The sequence below is a fragment of the Callithrix jacchus genome, chromosome 21 (genome assembly GCF_049354715.1).
Source record: "Callithrix jacchus isolate 240 chromosome 21, calJac240_pri, whole genome shotgun sequence".
NCBI lineage: Eukaryota > Metazoa > Chordata > Mammalia > Primates > Cebidae > Callithrix > Callithrix jacchus.
This window is the reverse complement of record NC_133522.1, coordinates 46,963,345-46,987,619: the sequence shown is the minus strand read 5'-3', so window position 1 is coordinate 46,987,619 and position 24,275 is coordinate 46,963,345. Positions and strand designations below refer to the sequence as shown.

The window sequence follows — 24,275 nt, the reverse complement described above, 5'->3', positions numbered from 1 at the left end:
TAATTTGTATGTAGTTGAAGGTAGGTATAAATATGACTGCAGAACTGCCTCTGAGCTGCTACTCTGGGCACACAGCCTACAGAGCAGCCCTGCTCTGCAAGGAGCAGCACCTCTGCCTCTGCTGTGCATGACTGCTCCCATCAAGGCTGCTGCCTAACACCACCAGCTCACCCTTGAATTTTCTCCTGGGCAAATCCAAGAACCTTCCCAGGCTAACCTGTTCTGCATCATCTGACAGCCAGCAAAGGGACGAGGACAGTGGAGACGGTGGCCATTGGCAGAGAAGCGAGACAGCGGAGACAGAGGCAGCAGTGGGCGAGATGGCAAGAGGCAGCAGTGGGCGAGATGGCAAGAGACGGTGAACCAGTCTGTGACTGAGGATGTAAGAGCTATAACCCTGAGGCGGTAACAATAAAGAGCTATAGGCCTAACCAGAGCCTCTTTTCAGAGCCATCATCTTTCCCTGGCAGGTGGTGGAACTGAGTGGACAGCCGAGTGTCCATAGTGCAGCTGCCTCGTGTGGAACCCACTCCTCCAACTAGCAGGCTGGTGGGTTACTGGTCCCTGTGCCAGCTCCCTACACAGAAGCTGAGCACCCCCAAGCTGGGGAACCTGGAGAGACCTGCACCTGGGTCCCATGTGGAAGACTGGTTGGTGCTATTTTGTCTTCTGTGGATGGGTGAGTGTCACCCATGTCTTCTGTGGATGGGTGTAATGTCTCCAGATAATATCCGGTACGCTAGGAAATAAGGGCCTTTGGCTAAGTGGTCAGTTCCCCACTTACTTTGGGTGCCTTGAAGGAGATCCTTGTTACCCCTTCACCTGGTTCTTTCTCGTCTGACTCCATTTGATTGCTTCTTTATTGGTTTTTATTTTCAATCCTAATACCTATGTCTTGTTTGCAGTCTTATGTTTGCTCTTGACTTTCTGTTAACTATATTTGGGCAACTGTGTAAGGCAGGACACTCGGCTGTGAGAGGTCCCCTGTTGTGTTGACTCCGGGACACGAGAGTCACATATTCTATGTTCTGCAACCTGGTATTGGGTTCACTGGGTTGGCCGTCCCCCTGAGTGCCCCATTGTTTTTGGCGCTGCTGTGCACTGCTGCTTTGGTGACGGTACCCCTGTGGGCTGAAACGTGGGAATTTGGGATTCTCAGCATTGGTATTATAGGCCACCCTCCAGATGCTCTGGGGTTTTGGCGTTGACATTTCCTCCAGGATTGTGGGTTATACCCCTTACCCCAGGCGAATATTGGTCTTGCCTTTTTCTGTCCTAAAGTTAGGAGTATTATTTTCCTAATAGCTAGTTGCAAGCCCCTTCCTAGGTCCTGTCTTCTAACTCCCTTGCTTAAGCCATTCTTGGTCAAAGAAATTGGGAGTTTCCAGACTTCTGGCCTGGCAGTCAGCCACCTACAGTGGTAGACAAGTGGCCACCCTGGTATTTTTTTCAGTATCTCCACTGCTGGGAAGGTTCGCCAGCAAGTCAGGGCCTCTGAGGTCTCCCCTTGGGCAACACTGTTTACCCTTTTGCCTTTCTCCATTTCTTTAGCCCCCTCTCCACCCAACTCTCAATCTCTATGGAATTCAGGCTCCACATTCGACTGCCCATTTGTAGCTCCTAATCCACTTTTATAACACCTTGCTATCCATATTTACACCTTTAAAGAACATGGAAATTTAAGAGGGAAAAGTAACTAGGTTTTTGCTAAACTTAAGCTAACTAAAACCCTCCGTGGAGTTCCCTAATAGGCATGGGGACGAGAGTGAGCATCCCAAAGGACTCGCCACTAGGGTGTCTTTTAAGCTATTGGAGCAAATTCAAATTTGGCTTAAAGAAAAAGAAACTCATTTTGTATTGCAACACCGTTTGGGTTAAATACAAGTTAGACAACCAATATATCTGGCCTAAACATGGCTCTATATATTATAATGATATTTTACGATTAGGCTTATTTTGTAAAAAGGAAGGAAAATGGGAAGAGATCCCTTATGTACAGACTTTTATGGCCCTTTACTGGCTCACATTACTTCCGGGCACCAGAAAGCCATGCATGAGGGATCCCCAACTAGCTGCCCGCCATTGAACATTTACAGCCTCCGCAGAGTCTCTTCAGTCACCAGTCCTGAGTGGGCATTCTCACCAACTCTCTAGTGAAAGATTCCACCCCAATGTCATCAGGCACCTTTCCCCCTTATCCAACTAGCCCTCGTCTACACCCTCTACTGCTCAAGAAAGTGAGCCCAACCAGTACCACAGGAGTGAGGTCCCACATCAGCCCCTGAAGTCAAACCTGTGTCCACCATGGGAAGTGGCTGATGGAAATCGGCGAACACTCAAAGAATACACACGCCATTTTCTATGTCTAATTGGAACTTATCAAAGGAAAACATTGGCCAGTTTTCAGATGATCCAGAAAAGCTTATACAAGAGTTTGTTACATTGACCACGTTCTTTAAATTGTTGTGACTTACAAATACTGTCATCCGCTTGCTGGGCTGTGGGGAAAAAAAAGTGGAGGAAAAAGTATGTGGGTTGGCCAGTCAACTATGGCAAGGTTAAAGAACTCAGGGAAAAGATAAAAATCCTGCTCTGTTTCAGGATCACTTAGTGGAGAAACTCAGGAAATACGCTAATGCAGACCCAGACAGCCCAGAAGGGCAAGCTCTCCTGGGTATGCATTTTATCATTCAATCCTCCCCTGACACTGGGAGGAATCTACAAAGAGCAGCAATGGGATCTTGAAGTCCTATGAGCCAACACTTACACATAGCCTTTAAAGTTTACAACAATAAGGATAGGGCAGAAGAAGGGGGAAAAAGAAACAGCCAAAAAGTACAACTGTTACCAGTTACTTTAAGCCCCCTTCCCCCTCGGGGTTGCTCATCTTGAGAAAATGTTGTAAAATTGGCATCTGGGATGCCCAGACAAGAGCCCCTGACTTGCTGACCCCTGGACCAGAATCACTGTGCCTACTATAAGCAAAAGGGCCACTGGCAATGAGAATGTCCTAACTGCTCTGGTGAGAGACAATTAGAAAAAGCTTCCATCAATACTAGAGCTACTTCCTCTACTACCCCAGTGAGCTGCTTTGCCCAGGCAAGTTTATTGGGAGTCTTAGATCCTTGATCTAGAGGACAGCTTTCCACAGTGGCAGGTAAGCAGCTGCCTGGACGTTTTTCTTTGGTATTTCCACTGCTGGGCATGCTGTCCGGTGGCCTGGGGACTCCAGAATCTTCTTTTGAGCAATGCAGTTTGTCCCCTCCCCTTTTTAGTTGATGGGATTCCCCGCCCTGACTCTTCCTGCTTCCCATACCTACTGGGGCAAACAAAATTTGGCCAGGTAGATGGGTTCCAGTTCTGTAAATAATGTGAATCCGGTTGTCTTGTATAGGTTGTTTTATTTAATATGTTTTTGGGTATAGGTACATGTATTGTGAGGTGTGTTGTGTCCAGCATGCTATCAAGTTGGCTTATAGATAAAACAGCACTCATAAATTCAACAAATAAGACTAGTCAAAGCAAATTAGTGTGAAGGGAATTTGTGTCTGCTAAAATATAACTTTAGGATTTTTATCTAGGTAAGTCACTGATGTTTACAGGCTTTAAAATGGTTAAAATGGCTTTAAATATGACTAACTTTATATGATACCTTGGTTCTTGGTGATCTAGATAATGCAGTTAAAAGTGAAATAATCAAATTCATGTGAATGGAATGTGCTTAATGTGTGGTTTGAAACCATAAAATGGTAGAATGGTTCGCATCTATTGAATGCCAATGTCTAGTGTGAAGTTTGGGACTTCTTCCTTCACAGGTTTACATAAAATGTGCTAAAGAAATGTATCCTTTGAGAATTTTTTTTTGTCTAATCCAGAAGTTATTAAATGGGAGGTTAAAATCACAAGTGAACCAGTGAGTAGAAAAGAGATATAAAGCACATTATGAATGGAAAATGTATTGTTTGTTTGCATAGAAAGAATAATTCTATATGTGGAGAAATCTTATATAGTAAATTTCTGTCCTAAAGTAAAATAACTTGTAATTTAAGAAAGAGGTCATATAGAACATGTCAGGAAATTCAACCATCTTGTAGATGGTCTGTGTAAGTCATCCACACAGTGTAGATGAGTGTGGAGGTAGGTGGGCACTCACTGGCCCTTGAACTCCTTTTGAGCAGTATGGGAGCCAAGAATAGAAGCCAAGAAATGGGGCTGTCAAACTATGGATTCCATGTGTCAAGCTGCTGCGGTCTTGGCTTGTAGTAATTACCTATACGAACCTTCCCTCTCCCCTTTAGGATTTAGGACAGATTCAAAAGTCCCAAAATACTGTCCTTCCTCACAAAGGAAAAAATAGCTCCGCTGTTCACCCAGGAGACTTAGTCTTGCCAAAACCTTAAAGACAAGGATTCTTCCAAGAATCAATTGCCATGCAAACAGAAGGGCCCTTATTGGGTTTGTTAAGTATCCCCACTGCTGTTAAACTCCATAGAACACCTACTTGGTACGCAGACCCAGGATTAAACCTGTTTCTTATGAGATACAGGCACAAAAGAAGGATACTACAACCACAACCTATATCATTAAAGCTTTGGAAGACCTCTGCTATCTAGTTAAAATAATCAACGCTCAGCCAGAAGATGTAATGTAGTGCTGTAGATGGGAACAGGAGCATTAATCTTGCTCTTCTTCTTGATGGTAGTACTTCTTTTCTATGGCTTTAACCAGCCACCTCCTCCTGAAAAACATCTCCTTTGGGTTTGGTGGGTATAGAGGCCACTCTAAGACCCAACCAGATACCATGATGCCAGGTTAATTCTGTTTGTTCTTCTAATTAACCTAAGCCAGTGTGTGCTGGGGGAACAAAATTCTAGAGTAAATATTTCAAAAATTATAGCAGCATAGAGTGATCTTTATGGTGGCTAGATTTGTCATCAACACCCCTAAGAAAGAGAGTTTCATCTTCTGATCTATCTGGAAAATCTCACATGTCCCCAGACCTCCTAATTAACCACAGCAATCCCAAAATACCCAAACCCCTACTTGTGAAGTGGAAATCTCCCCCACTTAGTGGATTCCACCTGAACCCTGCCATCCTCCTGCCCTGACCACTATGATCTGAATCTGAGAAGTTAGGTATCCCTATCTCCAGTGCACTAAGTAACTCTGTCTTTTGCATCCACACTCACATTAATGGCACAAAAGTGGAAGTTTCCCTGTGATGCTCTGATCCAACCCTAATTGCCAAGCTTCCAAGACCACAGTGAGGTGAATGAGATTCCATCTGCATGGGAAAAGACCATATACATGGTACCCTCTCCTGGATCAGAATATACAAAGGAAAAACAACCTCCTGGTCTGCAAAGGTGAGAGTACTACCCTCTTCTAGAAAATAAAGACTGTTCAACCACCACCATTAGAACTGGTGGAAAATATCTCTATAGTCTCAGCCTGGCCACAAAGTATAAACATCACACCCCACAGGGCTCCTGTGGGTGCCCCAGCTGGGCCCCTTTTCGTCTGTGACCATGCATGGGAAGAAGTCACACCCTATAACCACTCCCAACTCCCTAGGGAGTCGCTTGTTCTTTAAGAAGTAGCTTTCCCTTGTGTATCAAGAACTTGGAACTGACATGAACGTATGTTGGCCACTCTTGCCCCTCCAGGAGTCACAATCTATAACCCCTAAGACTCAAGAATACCAGAAAGAAGTGAGCAATAAAATTAATTCTGGCAGGAATCAGGGAGGCAATAGGACTGGCAGCACCCTGGGGTGGCTTTGCCTACCATGAGTTAACCCTAAAGAACTTGGCTCAAATCCTAGAATCCTTAGCCACCAACAGAGGTCAGGCATTAAAGAGAATTCAAGAGTTCCTAGACTCTGGCAAATGTAGTTGTTGGTAACAGACTAGCGTTTGATTATTTACTACCTGAACAAGTTGGAGTCTATGCAGTTATTAATAAAACCTGCTGCATGTATGTTAACTCTGGACAGGTTGAGGTCAACATACAAAACATCTCTGAGCAAGCTACCGAGTTACACAGACATAACCAGGGCACTGACCCCAACTGTATCTGGTGACTATCAAAAGTGCCTTTCCAAGTCTCACCTGTTTTTCACCTCGTCTAGGACCTTTGACAGCTCTCTTGTTGTTACTAACTTTTGGTCCTTGTTTAACGTCTCAGAAAAGTTTGTGTCTTCTAGATTACCACAGTTCCAGAGATAATGCTGGCACAAGGCTTCCAGCTCATCCTGTCCACTGACACGGAGGATAAAAGCGTCCTGCTTCTGGGCCCCTTAGATCAGGTATCCAGAGATTTTTTACTCCTCTAGTGCTAGGCAGGGCCTACGCCCATAAACTCAGCAGGAAGTAGTTATAGAAAACGGATCTCCGCCCTTCTGCAGCCCCCTTAAGATTAAGGAGGAGTATTTAATCTCTGAGCGGGGAATGAGGTAGGAGGTGGGACTCAACTCTGGAAGTGGGACTTAGACACTCAGACCAAATTGGGCACTAGCTAAGACGGGTCCAGGGTGGGTGCAGGTTTCCATAAGGCATGCCCACCTGTGCCAAGTCAGTTCAGCACGGCCCTGGCAACACCCAGAAGTCACCACCCATTTCCATGGCAACAACCCGACAACCTGGAAGTTACCACCCTCATCCTGGACATGTCTGCATAAACTGCCCCCTAATCTGCATGTAATTAAAAGTGGGTACAAATAAGACAGCAGAACTGCCTCTGAGCTGCTAGTCTGGGCGCACAGCCTATGGGGTAGCCCTGCTCTGCAAGCAGCAGCAACCCCGGCTGCAGCGGTGCACGGCGGCTTCAGTAAAAGCTGCCGCCTGACACCACCAGCTCACCCTTGAGTTCTTTCTCGGGTGAAGCCTAAGAACTCTTCTGAGCTGTGGGCTGATCTTAGGGGTTGCCTGTGCTGCATCACTGGGATCATGTCCCAGTAAACTAGCCACACTTAACTCCATGTGTCAGGGCCATTTCTGGAGAAACCAGCCCAGGACACTGTTGAATAACACACACAATAGTCTCTGTGGCCTTCTCCATCCCACCCCACACCCGGCACTGTCAGCTTGATTCTCCTTTTTAATTGCCTGCAAGCGGAGTAGCATAATGTTTTCACATTCTGTGTAAGGCCTTTGTTCTACTAGAATCTAACCTCAGAGCACAATTTTAAACTAGATGAAAGAAGAGCTGCTTCTGGAGCATTGCAGACACTTCCCCACCACACATGTGCACTCGGCCCGGATATCCTCAAGTCTTCACTTCCCTGGCTGCGGCCTGGGACACGTTTTCAACTTCTCAGGGCTCAGTCCTTCTCCTCCTGCCAATCTCGGCTCAAACTGCACCTCCTCAGAGAGGTCTTCCCCAGCCGCCTTTATGAAATAGGGTTCTTTCACCCATACCCATTCCCACATCGCACTGTCTCACAGCACTCCTCTAAAAGTCTGTTTACTTCTTTAACAATCTGGCTTCCTTACAAGAACAGAAGTTCTGTAAAAGCAAGGACTATCTTCGTCTAGTTGACTGTCGTGTACCAGGGCTTAGACCAAGGCCCTGACATACAGCAGGTGCTTAATAAATACGCTCTGAGGCAGGCTCTTGCTCTGTTGCACAGGCTGGAGTGCAGTGGCACAATCATAATTCAGTGCAGCCTTGACCTCCTGAGCTCAAGTGATCCTCCTGCCTCAGCCTCCTGAGTAGCTGGGACTACAGGCATGCACCACCAAGCCTGGATACATTTTTTAAAAAATTTATTTGTATAGATGGGGACTTACTATGTTGACTAGGCTGATCTTAAACTATCCTGAAGCAATCCTCCCACCTTGGCCTACCAAAGTGCTGGGATGACAGGCATGGAGCTACCACACCCGGCCAATGTGCTGAAGAGAGCAAGAAAAACATGCTCATTCTTTGAGTCCAGTTCCAAGTTTTCTCCTCTTTAATCCCCAGTCACTCCAGTTATAAGTGATGTTTAACTCCTCACACTTTAATGCATCTGGCAAGAAGATCCAAGTGGCATCAGGAACAAGACAGGACCTTACGTATGGGGGAATCAGCAGGTATCAGCGCGCCCCAGGTGCTCAGGGCAGCTGTTTCCACTGCACGTTCTCCCTTGCCCCTCTGAGTAGCAACTCCCAGGCCAGCCAATCTGCTGTGTGGAGTGACCAGGATTTCTCACTCTTGGCACGGATGTCATTTTGGACCAGATCGTTCTTTGTTGTGGGGGCTGTCCTGTGCCACATGGATGCTCAACAATTCCGGTCTCCACCCACAGTATGCCAGGAGCACCATCTAAGTTGTGAGAACTCAGAATGTCTCCAGAGGATGCCACATGTTCCCTGAGGGGACACAGTCCCCTCGGGTTGAGAACCAAGGAGCCAGGTCTGTTTGCCACCCTGGGGTAAAGCTGTATTCCCACCCCCTCTTACGAGGGCTGGGAGGCAGAGTCGTGCGTCCACGGAAGGCTGGCTTTGCAATGAGAGGACAGGATTCACATTCCTTCAACATGTAGACCCAGCTCGTCAGGCATCTAGTCCTTGGGTTTTTTTTTTTGTTGTTGTTCCATTTTATCTGTCTGCCCTCCTTTGTTCAGTAGCAGCCTGGAATTTGCCACTTTTCCTAAACTAAGATTTATAGAACACTTACCACGCATGGCTGATGCTGGGCAAGGCTGAATTTCTAACATACTCACCTCACTGAGCTCTCTCAACACTATAAACGCCCTCTGTTTCATCTTTACCCTTTCTTGGGAAGGTGACAGAGATGTAGGAAGGGGAACCGCCTTTGTGCCACGTCCAAAGGGTGTTACTGGTGGCATAACATCCCCTCCCACCCCACCCCAGTTTCTAACCTGCCGTAGGCTGTGGCACCATGGGGCAAGGCTCCACGTTGAAATTAGGAATAAGTGTGATGTGAGGGAAGGGCTGCCTTATTTTAGAACACATACTTTCTGAATACCTATGTTGATAGGTTAGATCCTCTCCTCTTCCTGTCTTCCTTCTGCTGACTCTCAATGTCTTGATGGTGTCCTACCTAAGTGCCTTTAGTAGAGACATGAGTTGTGACACACTCGGGATGCCATCAGAGGTCCTCTAGCCCAAGACTGCCAAATTTAACAGGGATTTCTGCATTCTGGAATAAGCCTCAATTTTCCCCAAGCAGGAGTACTCCAGAGAGCAAAACACAGCCCAATAGTACCACATTCCCTTTCTGCCTTAGCAAAAATAACCACTGTCTCTCTCTTTTTTTTTTTTGAGACGGAGTTTCGCTCTTGTTACCCAGACTGGAGTGCAATGGCATAATCTTGGCTCACCGCAACCTCCGCCTCCTGGGCTCAGGCAATTCTCCTGCCTCAGCCTCCCGAGTAGCTGGGACTACAGGCACATGCCACCATGCCCAGCTAATTTTTTGGATTTTTAGTAGAGACGGGGTTTCACCATGTTGACCAGGATGGTCTCGATCTCTTGACCTCGTGATCCACCCGCCTCGGCCTCCCAAAGACCACTGTCTCATTTAAGGGAGGAGGCCCCAAGCAAATTTGTTACTGGAACCATTTGTAACAACTTCTAGTTTGCACTGCCTTGGTGCAAGCGCACCTTGTAGAGTAAGGATTCCCAGTGACTTGGGAAACAAGGTAACCACTGATCGTTATAGGAAGTTGCCAAACTGTAGGACCCGGGTAGAGGAATGGGATCTCTGTCCAAACTAAGAATAAAAAGAATGACATTTGTATTTTGTATGTCTTTTTTCACTTTGTCTTTCTCATAATTCATTTTTTCTTGACGTTTCCTCCTTGCTGCCCTATGATAGACTGGACATCTCAAAAACACACCTGCAGCACCAAGGTTTTGAACAGCACCGCCTCAGAACGAGATCCCCAAAGAAAACTGTTTTCCATTTGCCCAACACAAGGGAGGTTTTGGAACACAATCTGCTTGAGGTGGAGATTTTCTAGATGGGCAAAGAGAAGGAAACACTTAACCTAGGAACGGTATTTAGGAAGATGAAAGAACATAGCCTTTCTGCACAGGAAACCACTGAGCACAGGAGAATCTGGCCTCTGTGGCCTCAAATAGAGTCCAGTGGCTGGGGCCAGCCTGTCTGCTTAAGGAGGGCTCAAGGGATATAATAAAATGCAGATTCTCAGGTCCTAGTGCAGACAGGCTCACCCAGTAAGTCTGGAATGCATATGGGAATCTGTATTTCTAAGCAGTTCTGCAAGGCATTCCTGGTCTTTCCTTAGGCAGCTGGTTTGGGGAAAGAAGTAATGACTTCAAGTGTGACCTGTGAGCTGGTGGCAGCCACCCTCAGCTCTGCTCCCGGTCACGAATCTGATTCTGCATTTTAACAGAACCCCAGGTGATACACCTGCACAAAGCTGAAGCAGACTGGTCTGAGGACAAAAAATAAATAAATAAATAAAATAGAGCTATGGAGATTCTCTCAAATGAAACACATGATATCATTGACTGTTAGAGCTTCTAGAAGGAATCTCAGGTCACTTGACCGAATTCCCTGATTCACAGATGAGGAAACTGAGGCTCAGACAGCTCAAATGACTTCTCTCCAATATTCAACATTTGGCAAGTAGCAGATCTGGGACTAGTACCTAAAGCAACTAGCTCCCCAATCACTACACAAGCCACACAGTTCCGTCTGCTTGCCAGTGGATTTTCTGATGTGAAAAAAGCCTAGGAATTTCCCCAGGAGGCAGCTAGATATAGAGGAAAGGACTCTGGATGCCTCTCAAAGGCTTCTGGAATCCACGTCCACCTCCACCAAGAGGCCACTTTCCTGCCAGCTACAGGTGCTCACCTGAAAAGCAAGTCAGGCCATATTAACCCTGACATTGCTGGTACCTGGAAAACTTTCTGATTTAATGCTTTCCACCTCCCCCCACCCCTCGCCACCCCCATGGCATGAAATCCTGAGGGGCTGCTTTAGAGGTTGTTTTATTTGGCTGCTGGTAAGGGGGCTGCACAGCTGGCACACTGCAGCAGTCTCCTGCCTGCTGCCAACAAGGCCATCTCCCAAGCACTGGCTTTGGAGAAGCTGGCACTCTGCAGTGGGAACACAAGGCTGCCCTTAGCAGGCCAGGTGTAAATTCTCTCCCTGCCACTTTCAGCCTAGTGTGAAACAGATGGAATGTGCATTCCCACTTCCCTTTATGGTTCCCTGGAATGATGGAGCTGCCCAGGGCATCACCACATTACTCTTCAGACAGCCCCTTTGTCTTCCTACAATGGCAGTGCTGAGGTTGTGTATTTCTAGGTGCAAGTATATGACTGCCATACAATAGAAATCCGAAAACATCCCACCCAGGACCTGTGCTGGGCAGCAAGCATTAGCCCAACACAAACCCACTCATTTATGTCCTTGAAGTGGTTAATGTCAGCACTCCCTGAGTATTCTTTCTTCTTCTGACAATTCTAAGAGCAAAAAAAAATGACCTTTTTTTTAAATTGAGTAGCAACAGGCAAATATCTAAATAGTCCATCTAGGCCAATAAAGGATGAAAGGGAGCCAGGCCAGGCAAGTTGCAGGGAAGAGGTGACGCTCTCTTCCTCAGGTTCCACCATAAACGTGTTTACACCCAGGGAAGTTACAGAAGGGGTGCCAGGCCACCCACCTTCCTCAGGTTCCACCATAAATGTGTTTACACCTAATGAAGTTACAGAAGGGGTGCCGGGCCACCTGCCAGCCTCACAGGTGTGTGCTGTTGTCCAGGTAGTATCTGTTACCATAATGTACAATGAGCCCCAGTGTCTTACCAAGGCCTGGGCAAGCAAGGTGACCTGGAGGAGGGATCCATGACACATGGCAAGGGACCCAGGGACAAGCAGAGGCCCACAGTCAGTCACAGGAGCCTCAGGTCACCTGGAGAGGGGCCTCGCTCACCAGCAGGCAGGACCACCACCCCATTCCTGCTGTACCCAGTGTGGGGGTGGGGCAAGAATCAGCAGCCTCTAGCCCTCCACCTCTGCCCCAGCATAAGCAGACCCTGAATCCAGCGGCCAAAGGCTTGACCTGCTCTAGTCTATGAATGAGATATTAAATAAATCCCAAGGCATGCTGTCAGATACCACGGAGAAGGAGAGAAACACCCCCTTTACATTCTTCCCCCTCTACCCTTGGGAGCAATGCAGCTGGGTACCACATCACGAAAGAAAAGCCACTCATCACAACAGCCAACCTTTTCCTTTTGGCATCATTCCAGGAGGAAAAAGGAGGGATGGGCAGCCACGAGGAGGCTAAGCCAACCTACCTACAATAAGGAGATCAGACAAGGAGATCGGGAATGAGTATGGTGGGAACTAGGAACTGGGGAAGGCCCCTATATCATATTAAATATATCCTGATTGATAAGGGGGTTGCCTGTAATGTCTTTAAAACATGAAATACTCAAGCTATGTCCATGTTGTTCCCAACGTAAGTATTTGTTACTCATAAGTAATTAAATATCGTTGATCTAATCTTGCACACATTGGATTTCTCTCATACACTAATTTCAGCAACTCTAGAATTAGTGCAACATGACATGGGACAGTTTTTTCGTTTTGTTTTGTTTTGCTTTTAAGACAGAGTCTTGCTCTGTCATCCAAGTTGAAGTGTAGTGGTGTGATCTCGGCTCACTGCAACCTCTGCCTCCTAGGTTCAAGCGATTCTCCTGCCTCAGCCTCCCTAGTAGTTGGATCTACAAGCATGAGCCACTATGCCTGGCTAATTTTTGTGTTTTCAGTAGAGACAGGGTTTCACCATGTTGGCCAGGCTGGTCTCAAATTCACAACCTCAGGTGATTCTCCCGATTCAGCCTCCCAAAGTGCTGGGATTACAGGCATGAGTAATTTTAGTAGAGATGGGGTTTCACCATGTCAGTAGAGACAGGGTTTCACCATGTTGGCCAGGCTGGTCTCAAATTCACAACCTCAGGTGATCCTCCCGATTCAGCCTCCCAAAGTGCTGGGATTACAGGCATGAGCCACCACACCCAGCCTGATGCTTCATATTTTTAAGCAATTATTCTCTAGTAGGAAAACAATACAGAAGTACAGAAGAGAGGTAGAAAACCTCCCTTCTTGGCCGGGCTCGGTGGCTCAAGCCTCCCATCCCAGCACTTTGGGAGGCCGAGGTGGGTGGTCAAGAGATCAAGACCATCCTGGTCAACATGGTGAAACCCCATCTCTACTAAAAATACCAAAAATTAGCTGGGCATGGTGGCGCGTGCCTGTAATCCCAGCTACTCAGGAGGCTGAGGCAGGAGAATTGCCTGAACCCAGGAGGCGGAGGTTGCGGTGAGCGGAGGTTGCGGTGAGCCGAGATGGCGCCATTGCACTCCAGCCTGGGTAACAAGAGTGAAACTCTGTCTCAAAAAAAAAACACGAAAACCTCCCTTCTCCCTTCTCCCTTCCCTCACCCAGGCCCCAGGGCACTGTCTTACCACAGCCTTCATAGTCACACAACACTAAAATCATCATCTGTTTATTGCCTATAATAAAAGTTACACTTGAATCCCAAATTGAAATTATTAACAATTAAAAGGTGAGGTGGAATCAAAGAAAAAAAATCCATGGAATGAAAAACCTAGAATGAACCTGTTGTGGATTAAACCATGTTCCCCCAAAAAGATATGTTGAAGACTTAACCCTGGTATATGTGAACTTGACCTTATTCAGAAAGTGGGTCTATGCAGACGTGATCAAGTAAAGATGAGGTCAGGTTAGAGGAGGTCAGACCCTAATCTAATGACTGGCATCTTATAGGAAGAGAGGAATTGGGCCACAGAGACTTACACAGAGTGGGGAGACTGGAGTCTCGTGGCCGAGGGTCAAGGAATGACAGCAGCCAGCAGACACTAAGCGGAGGGAAGAAAGTATCCTCTCCAAGAGCCTCTGGAGGGACAGTGTTTCTGAGGATACCTTGATTTTCCAACTCTAGCCTGTAGAATTGTGGGAACAAGTTTCATTGTTGTAAGACCAGGACACTAATGCAGAACTTAGATTATCCACAGCTGAGGAAAGGGAAGCCGAGGGAGGTTCCTTACTTGCCCGTGGTCTCAGGTGTGACACTACAGTGTTTTGGACCCGTAATCAGGCCAAGATGCTTCCAACAAACCACGTCATCTCCAGAAGCAAGAAGATGGTTCTTCTTAAAAAGTTACTGTAACTAAAACATTGCACCTAAGGAGGAACTCCAGTGAAGTGCGAAGACTTTGAGCTGGGCAGACCCAGACTGACAGCCCTGCCCCACCCTGCCTTCACCAGTGTGGCCCTCTGAACCTCGGTTACCCCATCTGAAAATTAAGTCATATTGTGCACATTTTCCAGGACATTGCAAGGATAAAATGAGGTGAGCAATGCAAACGGTTTCACATGCCCTTTGAGTGCCCAACACTCAATCAGCAAGAAATCAAGGTCAGCTCTTAATCTTATAAACCATTTCTCAGACTCCTGTCCCTCCTTGTTGTTCCAAGCTGATTTCTTGGCTCACCTTTCCTAGTCCTCTGTAATACAGCCTTTGATGAATTCTTTTTCTAAAGCCCGGGAGCTGGTGGCAAACTGGCTTTGACTTTCTTGTTCTTTCAGCCTCAGTAATTGTTTTATCTCATTGTCTTAAATAGTTTACCATTTCAAGTGGTTCCATCAGATTTCTTCTTGCTGGGACTGCCGCCTTGTTTTCAGCCTCACCTAGAGTCAGCTTAATTTGGGGAGCCTGGATGGCTTCTTCTGAAGAACAAACTCTTATTTACATATATATTCAGTCCATATTTTCAATCCAAGTTTTCCAAATAGTTTCATACTAAGAGGCTTAGAATTAAGTGAATGCACTATGATTAAAATGGGATTTGCCAAAATAATTAGGTGGTCCTTTACATTCAGGTGCTCAGGCATGAGAATAGCCTGTAGTCTGCTTTACTCACCTTAGTGGAGATGACAGAAAATCTTTCTGGAAAAAAAAAACCAAAAGCTTTTTTAAAGCTACTACAAGGTATATAGCTGCACACCTTTTCCTATCTTCAGTTGGAGTTATTGTATTAGCATGAAAGTCTCTTTTTTTAAATAATGGAAATTGCTGTAATTATAATCACTTTAGAACACTGTTATTATTATTAATAAGACCAAATTGCACAGTTCAAGCAGATGCTGGTTGAAAGAACTGTTCAAAAGTTCTACTGTTCGAAAGAGCCCATATAATGGGATCAGCCACAAACCTGGCAGTCATCTCCATGCCAACGTGGCCTGCCCCCCAGCACACGGGTCCTGCAGCTCTCACACAGGCTTCTGGGCACATGCCTGTGACTACTCAGAGTCACGGGGCAAACAATGGACCTCCAGTTCCTGATGAAAGCGTTCAGGGAATAAAAGCAGACTTCCAGCAGCTGACTTTCCCTTAGGAGAGGGGGAGCTGGAGAGCTGTCGTTGCTGCTGACCCCCTCCTCTCAATGTCTCTCCCATGTACACCAGGATCCAGCTCTTCATTCTGCGGCTCATTCAGCAGTGCCCAAGGAAGGAGGAGATGGGGGAACGGGGAATGTGGGAGAATCCAGTTGCAGTCACAAAGTTTCTAACACCTTGGGATATAAGTTCAGGATTCTCTGGCTAGAAAGGGTAGTTTGAGGCCAATACCAAAGAGATCACGAGGTAGGAAGGGAACCAAGTCATTATCTGCCTGGTGGTTCAGAATTTGGCTTCTGAAGTTCAGCTCCCTGGGTTCCATTTTTGGCCCTCCCTTTTTCTTGCCCTGGAAAGTCACTCAATCGCTCCAAGCTTCGGTTTTCCCAACCCCAAATGCATATAAGAACCCTGAGGGTTGGTGGGTGGTGGAGATTCCTGGGGAAAGCACCCCTAAAGCACATAGCACAGTGCCTGTCACTGAGCTCTCAGACACTGTGTATGACTGTTACTTAATTCTTGAAAAATTCTTGGTTATTTATTGCTTGAATTTACAATTCCATTTTTTCTCTCCACCTAAGCAATTTTTATTTTAGGCTTCGGAGAATCAGCAGAGAATAAATGCATGACTCCTGGCCATTAATAGAGCAGGAAAGCTCACTCCGGGTTCAGAAGTCACCTCACTGCTGCCCCCTCTAGCTGGCCGACGACACCCTGCTGGTGGTCAGAGACATTTCAGGGCAACGCAGGCAGGCAGTGAATCTTAATGCAGTAGTCAGTAAAGCCTCAGTGTACAGTAGGCATTTGGAAAGATTTTGCTATAAAGCGGCTTATTGCTAAATCAAGCCAGGAAGGAGGTATGGGATATTTCATTCCCATCACATGTAAAAATTAAATCCTTCTCTGTGAAAGCAGCCCTCCCTGGAAACATGCTAATGCTTGATAAGCAATCTATGGGAAAGACAGGAGCCTAGGTACTCAACACATTCCTATTAATTAACTTAATTAAACCTCATTTTAAAGTAAAGATCATCGAATTAATTAACAAAGGCAAGCTATCATTTATAAAAGCTTTTTTTTTTTTTTATTGTCCAAGGTAAGTATTTTTTAGTCCTTCTTCAGGCTTCTTCCTTTCCCCTTTCCTCTGGAGAGAGGGTTTTGGGGCTTAGCACAGCCCTCGGACTACCCAAATTTAGTTTTAGTAGAGACAATATTCCCTCACATCAAAGCATACATGTCAAATGGGGAGTCATGCAAGGGCTGTTACAAAAGATTCTCTGTAGGTCACCGAAGAAGTTCTTCCACAATATCCTGTGATATTTACAAGGTTCTCAGCACCAGGCGCATGTTCCCACGTGGTGGCTGCACCAAGACCACATCTTAAGGCCGAGTTAAGCTCCCTCAGCTGATGGGATTCCCATTCCCTCCCTCTAACCATCCACTCCCGGAGATGGGAAAGATCATTCACGTGGCTTCCCATGACTTAGATGAAAGGCAACTAGAATCAAAGTTTGAGAAGAATATGCTTTTGAAGGGGTTCCCCCCGCCCCACGCAAACTAATTAAACAACTACAGGAGTAATTCGGCAGTTTCCTTTTAAAAAAGAATTAGCATGGCATGTCTTCCCTCTTAAAGTCTTGAATAATTTAATAAGAATTATACAAAAAGTCATGAGTATGTTCTATTTATGGGAGAATCATGGCTAAATTAAAACCCAAATGACAATGTTAAAAATAAAAATAAAGTATCTTCAAACAGTGCATTCAATTGAGCAAATGATTTCAAATCCCACTTGCATTAGATAGTTTGAAAGTAGGAGGGGGAGCAGATCAATCGGAATTTTTTTTTAAATTTAAGATTACTGTGCTTGGGAACATTTGTTTCTTGCTACAAAAAGTGTTAGCAAATGAACATCAGAGTAAGAGAAAAAGCAAGCTGCCTGGTGTTTCATTTTTGTTTTGTAATCGGGATGCCACTTGGTCCCCGGACACCTCACTTAGCTCGTGTTTTTTTCCCGGTAGCTGGATTGCATTTTACTCTTTCTGCACAACCGCGTGTAGATGCATCGCTCCGTGCAGAGGGGCAGGGCCGCGGGATGAGCGAGGACGCAGCAGCCAAACATCTCAGAGAAGGGAGCGCTGGCGCAGGGGAACGCTGTTCCTCTCAAGAGCAGCAAGCAAGTCACTTTAGAACCGGGTTGCTTTTAGCTGAGCTCATGCATAAATCCCTTCTAAAGGGTACTGCGCCTTTGGAAGCACGCCACGAGCCTCTTTAGCAATGAGACAGCATAGGGGGGTGGGCGGGGGGAGGGAGAGTCTGAAGACGAGGTGATTTTCCCCTGAACAGCCCGTCGCTCGAGGCCCACCGCTCCGTCTCCCGCTGGAAGTAGGTGTCGCCCGCAAGAAGGAAATCACGTTACTGGAGGCGGCAAGTTCCAGGTCTCTCCCGCCCAGCCCCGCGGAGGGGGAGCTCACAAGTTCTAAAACACTCGCGCACACCCCTCCGTGCACCCCGGGCGGGGGCCGCAGTCCTCCACGACCCAAGAGCGAGCGCCCCCGCTCCCCCGCCCACCCGAGCCCCTCTGCGTTCCCAGTTCTTCTCTGCGGGGACAGCTGCTGCTTTGGGGCGATGCTAAGCCGCGTGGAGGCTTCCCTCCCTCCAACGAGCTCGAAAAACCCACGGCAGCCGCCAGGGCGTGGGGCTTACCTTCTGCGGGGGGGTCCCGATCAGCATCTCCAGGTAGTAGCCGCGGCCAGAGTCCCCCTGCAGGTTGTCCACCATGGCCAAGAAGTTGGCGGAGCCCGCGGCGGACTCCAGGGCGGGCTCCAGGGCGAGCGCCAGGCCGTCCGCGCGGCGCTCGGCGGGGGTCCCGGGTCCCGAGGTGGGCGCAGCAGCGCGGTTCGTGGCCGTGGCCACCCGGAGGGGCAGCGTGAAGGGCGCGGGGGCCAGCTCAGGGGCGGCGCGCAGGAGCCACTGGGCCAGCAGAGGCAGCAGCAGCGCCCGGGCCAGCGCGCCCATGCCCACAGCGGGGCCCGGGGGGCGCGCCCGGCCCAGCCAGTCCCGTCCCGTCCGGCGGCCGCGGCTCAGCGACTCGACCCGGGCGCGGGGCTGCGGGCAGGGATGGGCGCGCACCGGGACCGGCGGCGGCGGCGGCGGCGGCGGCGGCGGCGGCGGGGAGGACGGGAGGAGGGCCCAGGGGAGGAGGCTCGCGGGCGAGGAGAAGGCGGAGGCCGGGGAGGCGGGCGCGGAGGCGCGGAGCCGCCCCTGCCCAAGCGGCCAAGTTGGGCAAGTTCTTCTCCGCTGCCCCCTCTGGTGGCCGCGGCTGCCCCGCAGCGGCCCGGCCCCTCCCCCGCGGCCAAGGTCACAGCTGGGCGCGGGGGCCGCCGGGGTCCACCTGCGCCCGCCCTGCGCACCCTCGCCGGGCTGCGGCCGCGCCTCTTCCCCGGGAAACTCGAGTCCCGAATTTCCTCGGAACGCGCCCCGGCGGCCGCGGCCAACGGATGTGACGAGGCTCATCTGATACCAGGGGGGAAAGTTTCGAGAACCCTTAAAGGGGCAGCGAGGGCCTCAAGTAGCGCCCCGGCCCCGCGCGTGTGGTTGTCCGCGGGGGTCTCCTCACTTCGCCACGGCGGCGGGGGCTGCCGGGGCTGACTCGGGGGTCCACGGGGAGAGCGACAGGTCGGGAAGGAGCTGCGAGCCTCGCGCGCGTTTCCGAGCCGGAGCCTCCCCTCGCCAAGCGCCTCCGCCTCACTTCAGCCGCTGGGTCCGGCTGCTTTCGAGGTGTTTCCCGTGCGTTGCCCACCAGCCCCCGCCCCAGGTTCTGCCCGTTCCCCGGCCTCATCCCGTGGCGGCCCCTGGGTGGGTTTAAAGAGGTCTGAGTGGGGGCAGGGAGGGTGGAGGGTGGAAGGAGGCAGGGGGAGGATGCGAGAGCTTTGGAGAATATGCCCTAAAAATCCTTGGGGAGGTGGGGGGCGTGGCTGCTGCTAGCGGCTGGCCCCAGCCTCGGTGGCCCCATTACCTGCGCTGTCGCCCGCAGCTGGCTTCGAACCTGGGATTCCTCCGAACCACCTCTATCCTACTCCCGCCCCCTTCGTCCCCTCCGCAGCTCCCCTGTCAGTAACGCAGGTCAGATGCTGCTGGGACCCGCCCTCTCCCTTCGCACCGGGGTCCTCAGGCCACCTAGGAAGTTGCTGTCAGGATTCCGAGTCAGGGCCGAGAGTCCGCCCTGCTGCCATCCCTGCCCCTCTCCCCCACCTCGCCTCCCCTCCGCTCCCTTCCCAGGCCAGCTCTCCTCGGACTATCTAATTAATACTCGTTTAGCCATAGACGCTAAGACGCAGAAATGCGTTCAGTAATGCAAGCAACGAGGGTTATTTTATTTTAGATACTAAAGGCAGGGGGGGAACAGTTATACAAACTAAAGTCCATCGATGTCTACAGAAACAAGAAATAGAAAAATCTTTCTACCTCCTCCAGCTGAATTATGTTGGCTGTTTTAAAAACAAACAAGCCCATCTTCAAACAGTGGGGAGTTAGCAGCCAAGCTTCCCCAACTCACTGCAATTTTCAGCTACTTCTACTCAAGATTTAGTTTTTATTCCCGTGTTCCCAATTTTAGAATCACGTCCAGCTCTGCAAGGGACCCTTATGTCAGAGATCTTCAACCGTATTGATTTTCAGATGACTTTAACTATAAATCACACATTCCCCAAACTATATCTCAACTTGAACGAATCCTCAGCTCCATGAAGAAAGACATCGCTGGATCCCGTGGTAAAACTTAAATTGATATTCTCCATAAATTTGCATAGTTCTTCCACAGCCACTCTATGCATATATTCATGTTTCAGGTTCAAGGTTGTAGAGGAAGTGTGTTTTTTTTTTAAATGATTATTTATACTCCTTGGTGTCCAGTCTTGAGGGGTTCAAAAAGACATTCAGACAGCTCTGGGAAGAATATAATCTTTCTGGAAAGCACATGGAATGTATTAGGGCCATTGATAAAGAGGCTATGGGACATATACGTTCAATACTAGAGATTTTGCTTTCTCTAATAATTAAAAGCGACAGGGGAAAAATTTTTTTAAATCAAGTCTAATTAAGGTTTGTACCTGAAATTCCTGTCTCAGTCTAGGGTGAATATTCCTGAGCTTTTCATTTTAAGAGGGACGGTTTGGGTTTTGGAGGGGAAAGGGTGCATAGAGATCCAGAGATGGAGGAGCACATCAACGGATGGCAGACCTGTCTCGTCAGAGAGTAATGCAGGCTGAAGGGACAGCACTGGGAGACTGTCTCCTTGGTTGTCTCTGTTTCCATGAATGGCTTTAGAGCATGATCCCTATTCAGCACTGTAGTGCTGGGTAGATTTGGGAGACGGTAACTTTACTTTACAGGTGTTTGAACTGAAATGATAAGTTGCAGCCCTCTTATGGAACAGCGTTGATTTTTAAATCCTATCAACCTGAATCCACCTTAAAGCACTACCCTGAGAATCCCTTCCCATCGTATGGGTGAGCGATGCAGCCGAGAGAAAGAAGGTGAGAAATGCCCTCCCTGACCTCATTCCCAACATCAGAGGACATGGGATACTGCCCCGCTCTTCCTAACTGCACCAGAGCCTCTGCCTCCTTCCCTTCTCCTTACAGCCTCCCTCAGCACCTCCGTTTTCAGCATCAGCCTTCCTGAGTCCACCCAGGAAAACAAAAGCCCTGCAATTAGATGGGCCCTCTCTCCTTGGGAAGAACAAATATGACCATTAAGCATGTCCCTGGGCAGTGGAGGGTGAAGAAGGATCTCATCCTCCAGCCCAAAGGACTAACGGAGGATTCCTGGTAGGAACGTGTGGCGCTCAGCCAGGAACAATCACCATCCGTGTTCCACTGGTTTGTTGTCTCACTGCTAAGCTCTGAGTTCCTTTTATGCCTGCAGTTGTAACCGAGCCTGTGTTAGATGAATCATAAGGCGTTTGTTTTACTTGTTTTCCTTCATCATGGTCCTTTGCTTCGTCCTTGCATGCCCGTTTGCACAGTCCTTTGGTGGAAGGGAGTCACTTGTCATTGATTAACTTAATATCCTGGCCTGCCCACAAGATTAATGAACATGTTTTTCTTGTAAAGAACAATGACTCTTAGGTCAGGCAGACCTCTTTGACGTCACCCAGAAGTTTGATCAGGCTGGGCCAAGGAACCCGAAGCGCTTTGTTCATTGGGGTTCTTACATCCCACGTACTTACCTTTCCTGTAGAGGCCCCAGCTGTGGTCCTGAACTGGTTCAGAACTTTCAGTACATATTTCTGAGGCCTTTAAAAAAAAAACGATCCTTTGGTATAGCTACTGAAAAGTTCTGGAAACCATAAGTATCCTTAGTAACAAATTAGGGTTACTAAGTATCACTTCTCTCCAGAGAGAACCAGAGCTTTTTGGAGAAGGGCGATTTCATAAACTGAATAAGATAACCCCAGAAGATGTCACCCTACCAGAAAGCAAGGATGTCATCAAAGACTTCTGAGGTCCTGTCGTAAGCTGGGGCAAAACTGAGGCAATTTAAACATCATTAAAGGCAGACACCACAATGCCTCAGAACACTTCAATTATTTTGAAATCTATTTGCTCATAATGTTCTTTGAAAAAAGACATTGATTATCTTTGAAGAATGCTTAGAAGCCCAACTCATTATTTTTAAAAGCTAGAAAAAAGGAAAGGAATCAAGCATTTATTATCTTGACTTTCCTGTATAAACTATACCTCGGTATAAGCAAAGAGTTGATGAAGGAGAGTTTCTCTTTGTAAAAGTATCGCAGCTAATAAATGAAGACGGGGCCATAGAATTAGAATGTTTCCATTCTGCTTTCCTTAATGAATTAATGGATCTAGACATTGAATGTACGTGGCTGATGAAATATTAGAGAGTGAAGGAGAGAGAAACACCCTGGCATTCTAAGCCTCCTGATAGAAATCCACAATGCTACCAACTTATGACATGCTATAGAGAGAAAAAAAAAACCTGAATCTGAACAAGCTTGTACATCACATGTTAGTAATCTGACTCCTTGGGGCCAAATCTGGCCAACTGCCTGCTTTTATAAATAAAGTTTTATTGAAACACAGCCATACCCATTTGTTTAAGACATAGCAACAAAGACTGAATAGCCCACAAAGACTAAAATACTTGCTATCTAACCCTTTTCAGTGAAAGTCTGCCAACCCTTGCTATATAGATCAGAAGAATCCCAGCACCCCATCAGTCTGTTGCAATAGATGGACATGGACCTTGTTTGAGTCCTGATTTGAACACAATGAGAAAGTTGTTTATGAGGCAATTAGAGAAATTTGAACACTGGTTGGATGATATTATGGAATTATTGTTAATATTTTAGGTGTGATAGCAGTATTGTGTGTGAGAGGGCCCTTGTCTAGGGGACACATATGCTGCCATATTTATGGATGAAATGAGACTGGTTTCAAGATGATGTGGGTTGGCGAGGAGCGTTTCAGGCACTGTTCTCAGCTATTTGGTACAAATCATGACCCTATCAGCGGGCATTATTATTCCCGTGTTACAGATGAGGAACTGAGGCACAGAATTGATGGTTGGTTGGTGAGAGCTGGGGATGGTATTCAGAACCCCAGGTCTGATTTCAGGGTGTGTACTCTTCATCATTGGGCCAGGGGCACCCCTTTGAGGTGACCTTTCTGGAGCTCATGGTCTGCCCCAGCTGGAGAGCGCTCCAGAATGCCGCCTGCACAGCCAGGACACAGAAACTGCAATAAGCCAGTGGAACCCTGCAGGCTTTATCCATAACCAGGCACTAAACAGACATATGCTGAACCATCCCTGTGCCAGGCTCCACGTTAGAGGCAGGCTCACATGGGCAAATAACACCCAGAAAGCCCCTTCCATCAGAAATTACAATTTGGCAGGAGACAGACTGACTGTAAATACATTTCCTTTTTTGGGAACACCACTCTAGCTTCTAGGTGGAGGAGAGTTGGGGGTGGTGAGGCTGGAGACAGGGAGACCGATTGGGAGCTGCTGCAAGGATCCGTGAGGACAGTGGCGATGGGCGTGGGAGGGGGAATTTAGCATTTAGTGCTTAGGGGATAAAACCTCCACAGCACAGGGAAGCAGCATCATAGGACTCTCATGTGACGGGAGCACTCAACATTCAGCCATCTGCATAATAATCTCTCCTGTTTGCATGGTGCTGGTACTGTTCAATTTTCAGAGCAATATCACAAATCCTGCCTCATTTTGCTCCTCAAGCAGTGGGAGGCAGGGATGGTAGGGATGATCATTTAACTTATAAAAGGAAATTGAGGAACACTGAGCTCCCACCATGTCCTGGGACCCTTACTCTCTAACACTCCCAAGTAGGCGCTATGCGCCGGCATAACAGAGGAGGACGTGGAGGCACAGAGTTGATGACTGTGTCTGAAATCACAGCGAGGAAATGACGAACCCAGATTTGAACCCAATCAGCTCCAGGATCCTAAGGTTTTTTTTCCCCTAACCCATGTTGCCTTCTACAAATGACTAATTAAATACATTTGGGAACAGAGGGAAGTAGGGATTCACCTCACTTTCCTTTAAAGAATAATCTTTCCTCATGTATTTAAAATAGAGTCCCATTTACAGAAAGCCGTGCATGCTTTCAGGAGCATATCAATTTGATAAACAAGGCCCATTACTATGATATTACATCAGCAAGGTCCCAGCTAGGAAAGCTACCTAGAGAGGCAGATGGCTAAAATCACAGAGGTTTCCAAATGTCTGTTTGCCATCAGCCCTGCTGTTTTGAAGGCACAGAGGCTCTGAGTCCCAAGATCTGGGGTCAACTTCAGATTCTGCTTAGACCATTGGCGAGTTCCAGGC

At 47.8% G+C, this 24,275-nt stretch overlaps 1 protein-coding gene and 1 long non-coding RNA gene across 3 annotated transcripts in view; one reads left to right on the top strand and one right to left on the bottom strand.

Annotated features, from left to right (window-relative positions):
* The window catches only part of BACE2 (beta-secretase 2), a 104,669-nt gene extending 86,084 nt beyond the window's left edge, over positions 1 to 18,585 (bottom strand). For both annotated transcript variants that reach the window (XM_035283289.3, XM_035283290.3), the window contains exon 1: positions 18,111 to 18,585. In XM_035283289.3, coding sequence (XP_035139180.3) covers positions 18,111 to 18,422 — 312 coding nt within the window. In that variant the 5' untranslated portion in view covers positions 18,423 to 18,585. The remainder of the gene's footprint in view (positions 1 to 18,110) is intronic.
* LOC144580647 (uncharacterized) lies at positions 17,911 to 22,508 on the top strand. Its single transcript, XR_013530583.1, has 4 exons — positions 17,911 to 18,143; positions 20,023 to 20,177; positions 20,798 to 20,941; positions 21,050 to 22,508. It is a non-coding gene; the product is annotated as an uncharacterized LOC144580647 (long non-coding RNA).
* Positions 22,509 to 24,275: the final 1,767 nt, after the last annotated feature.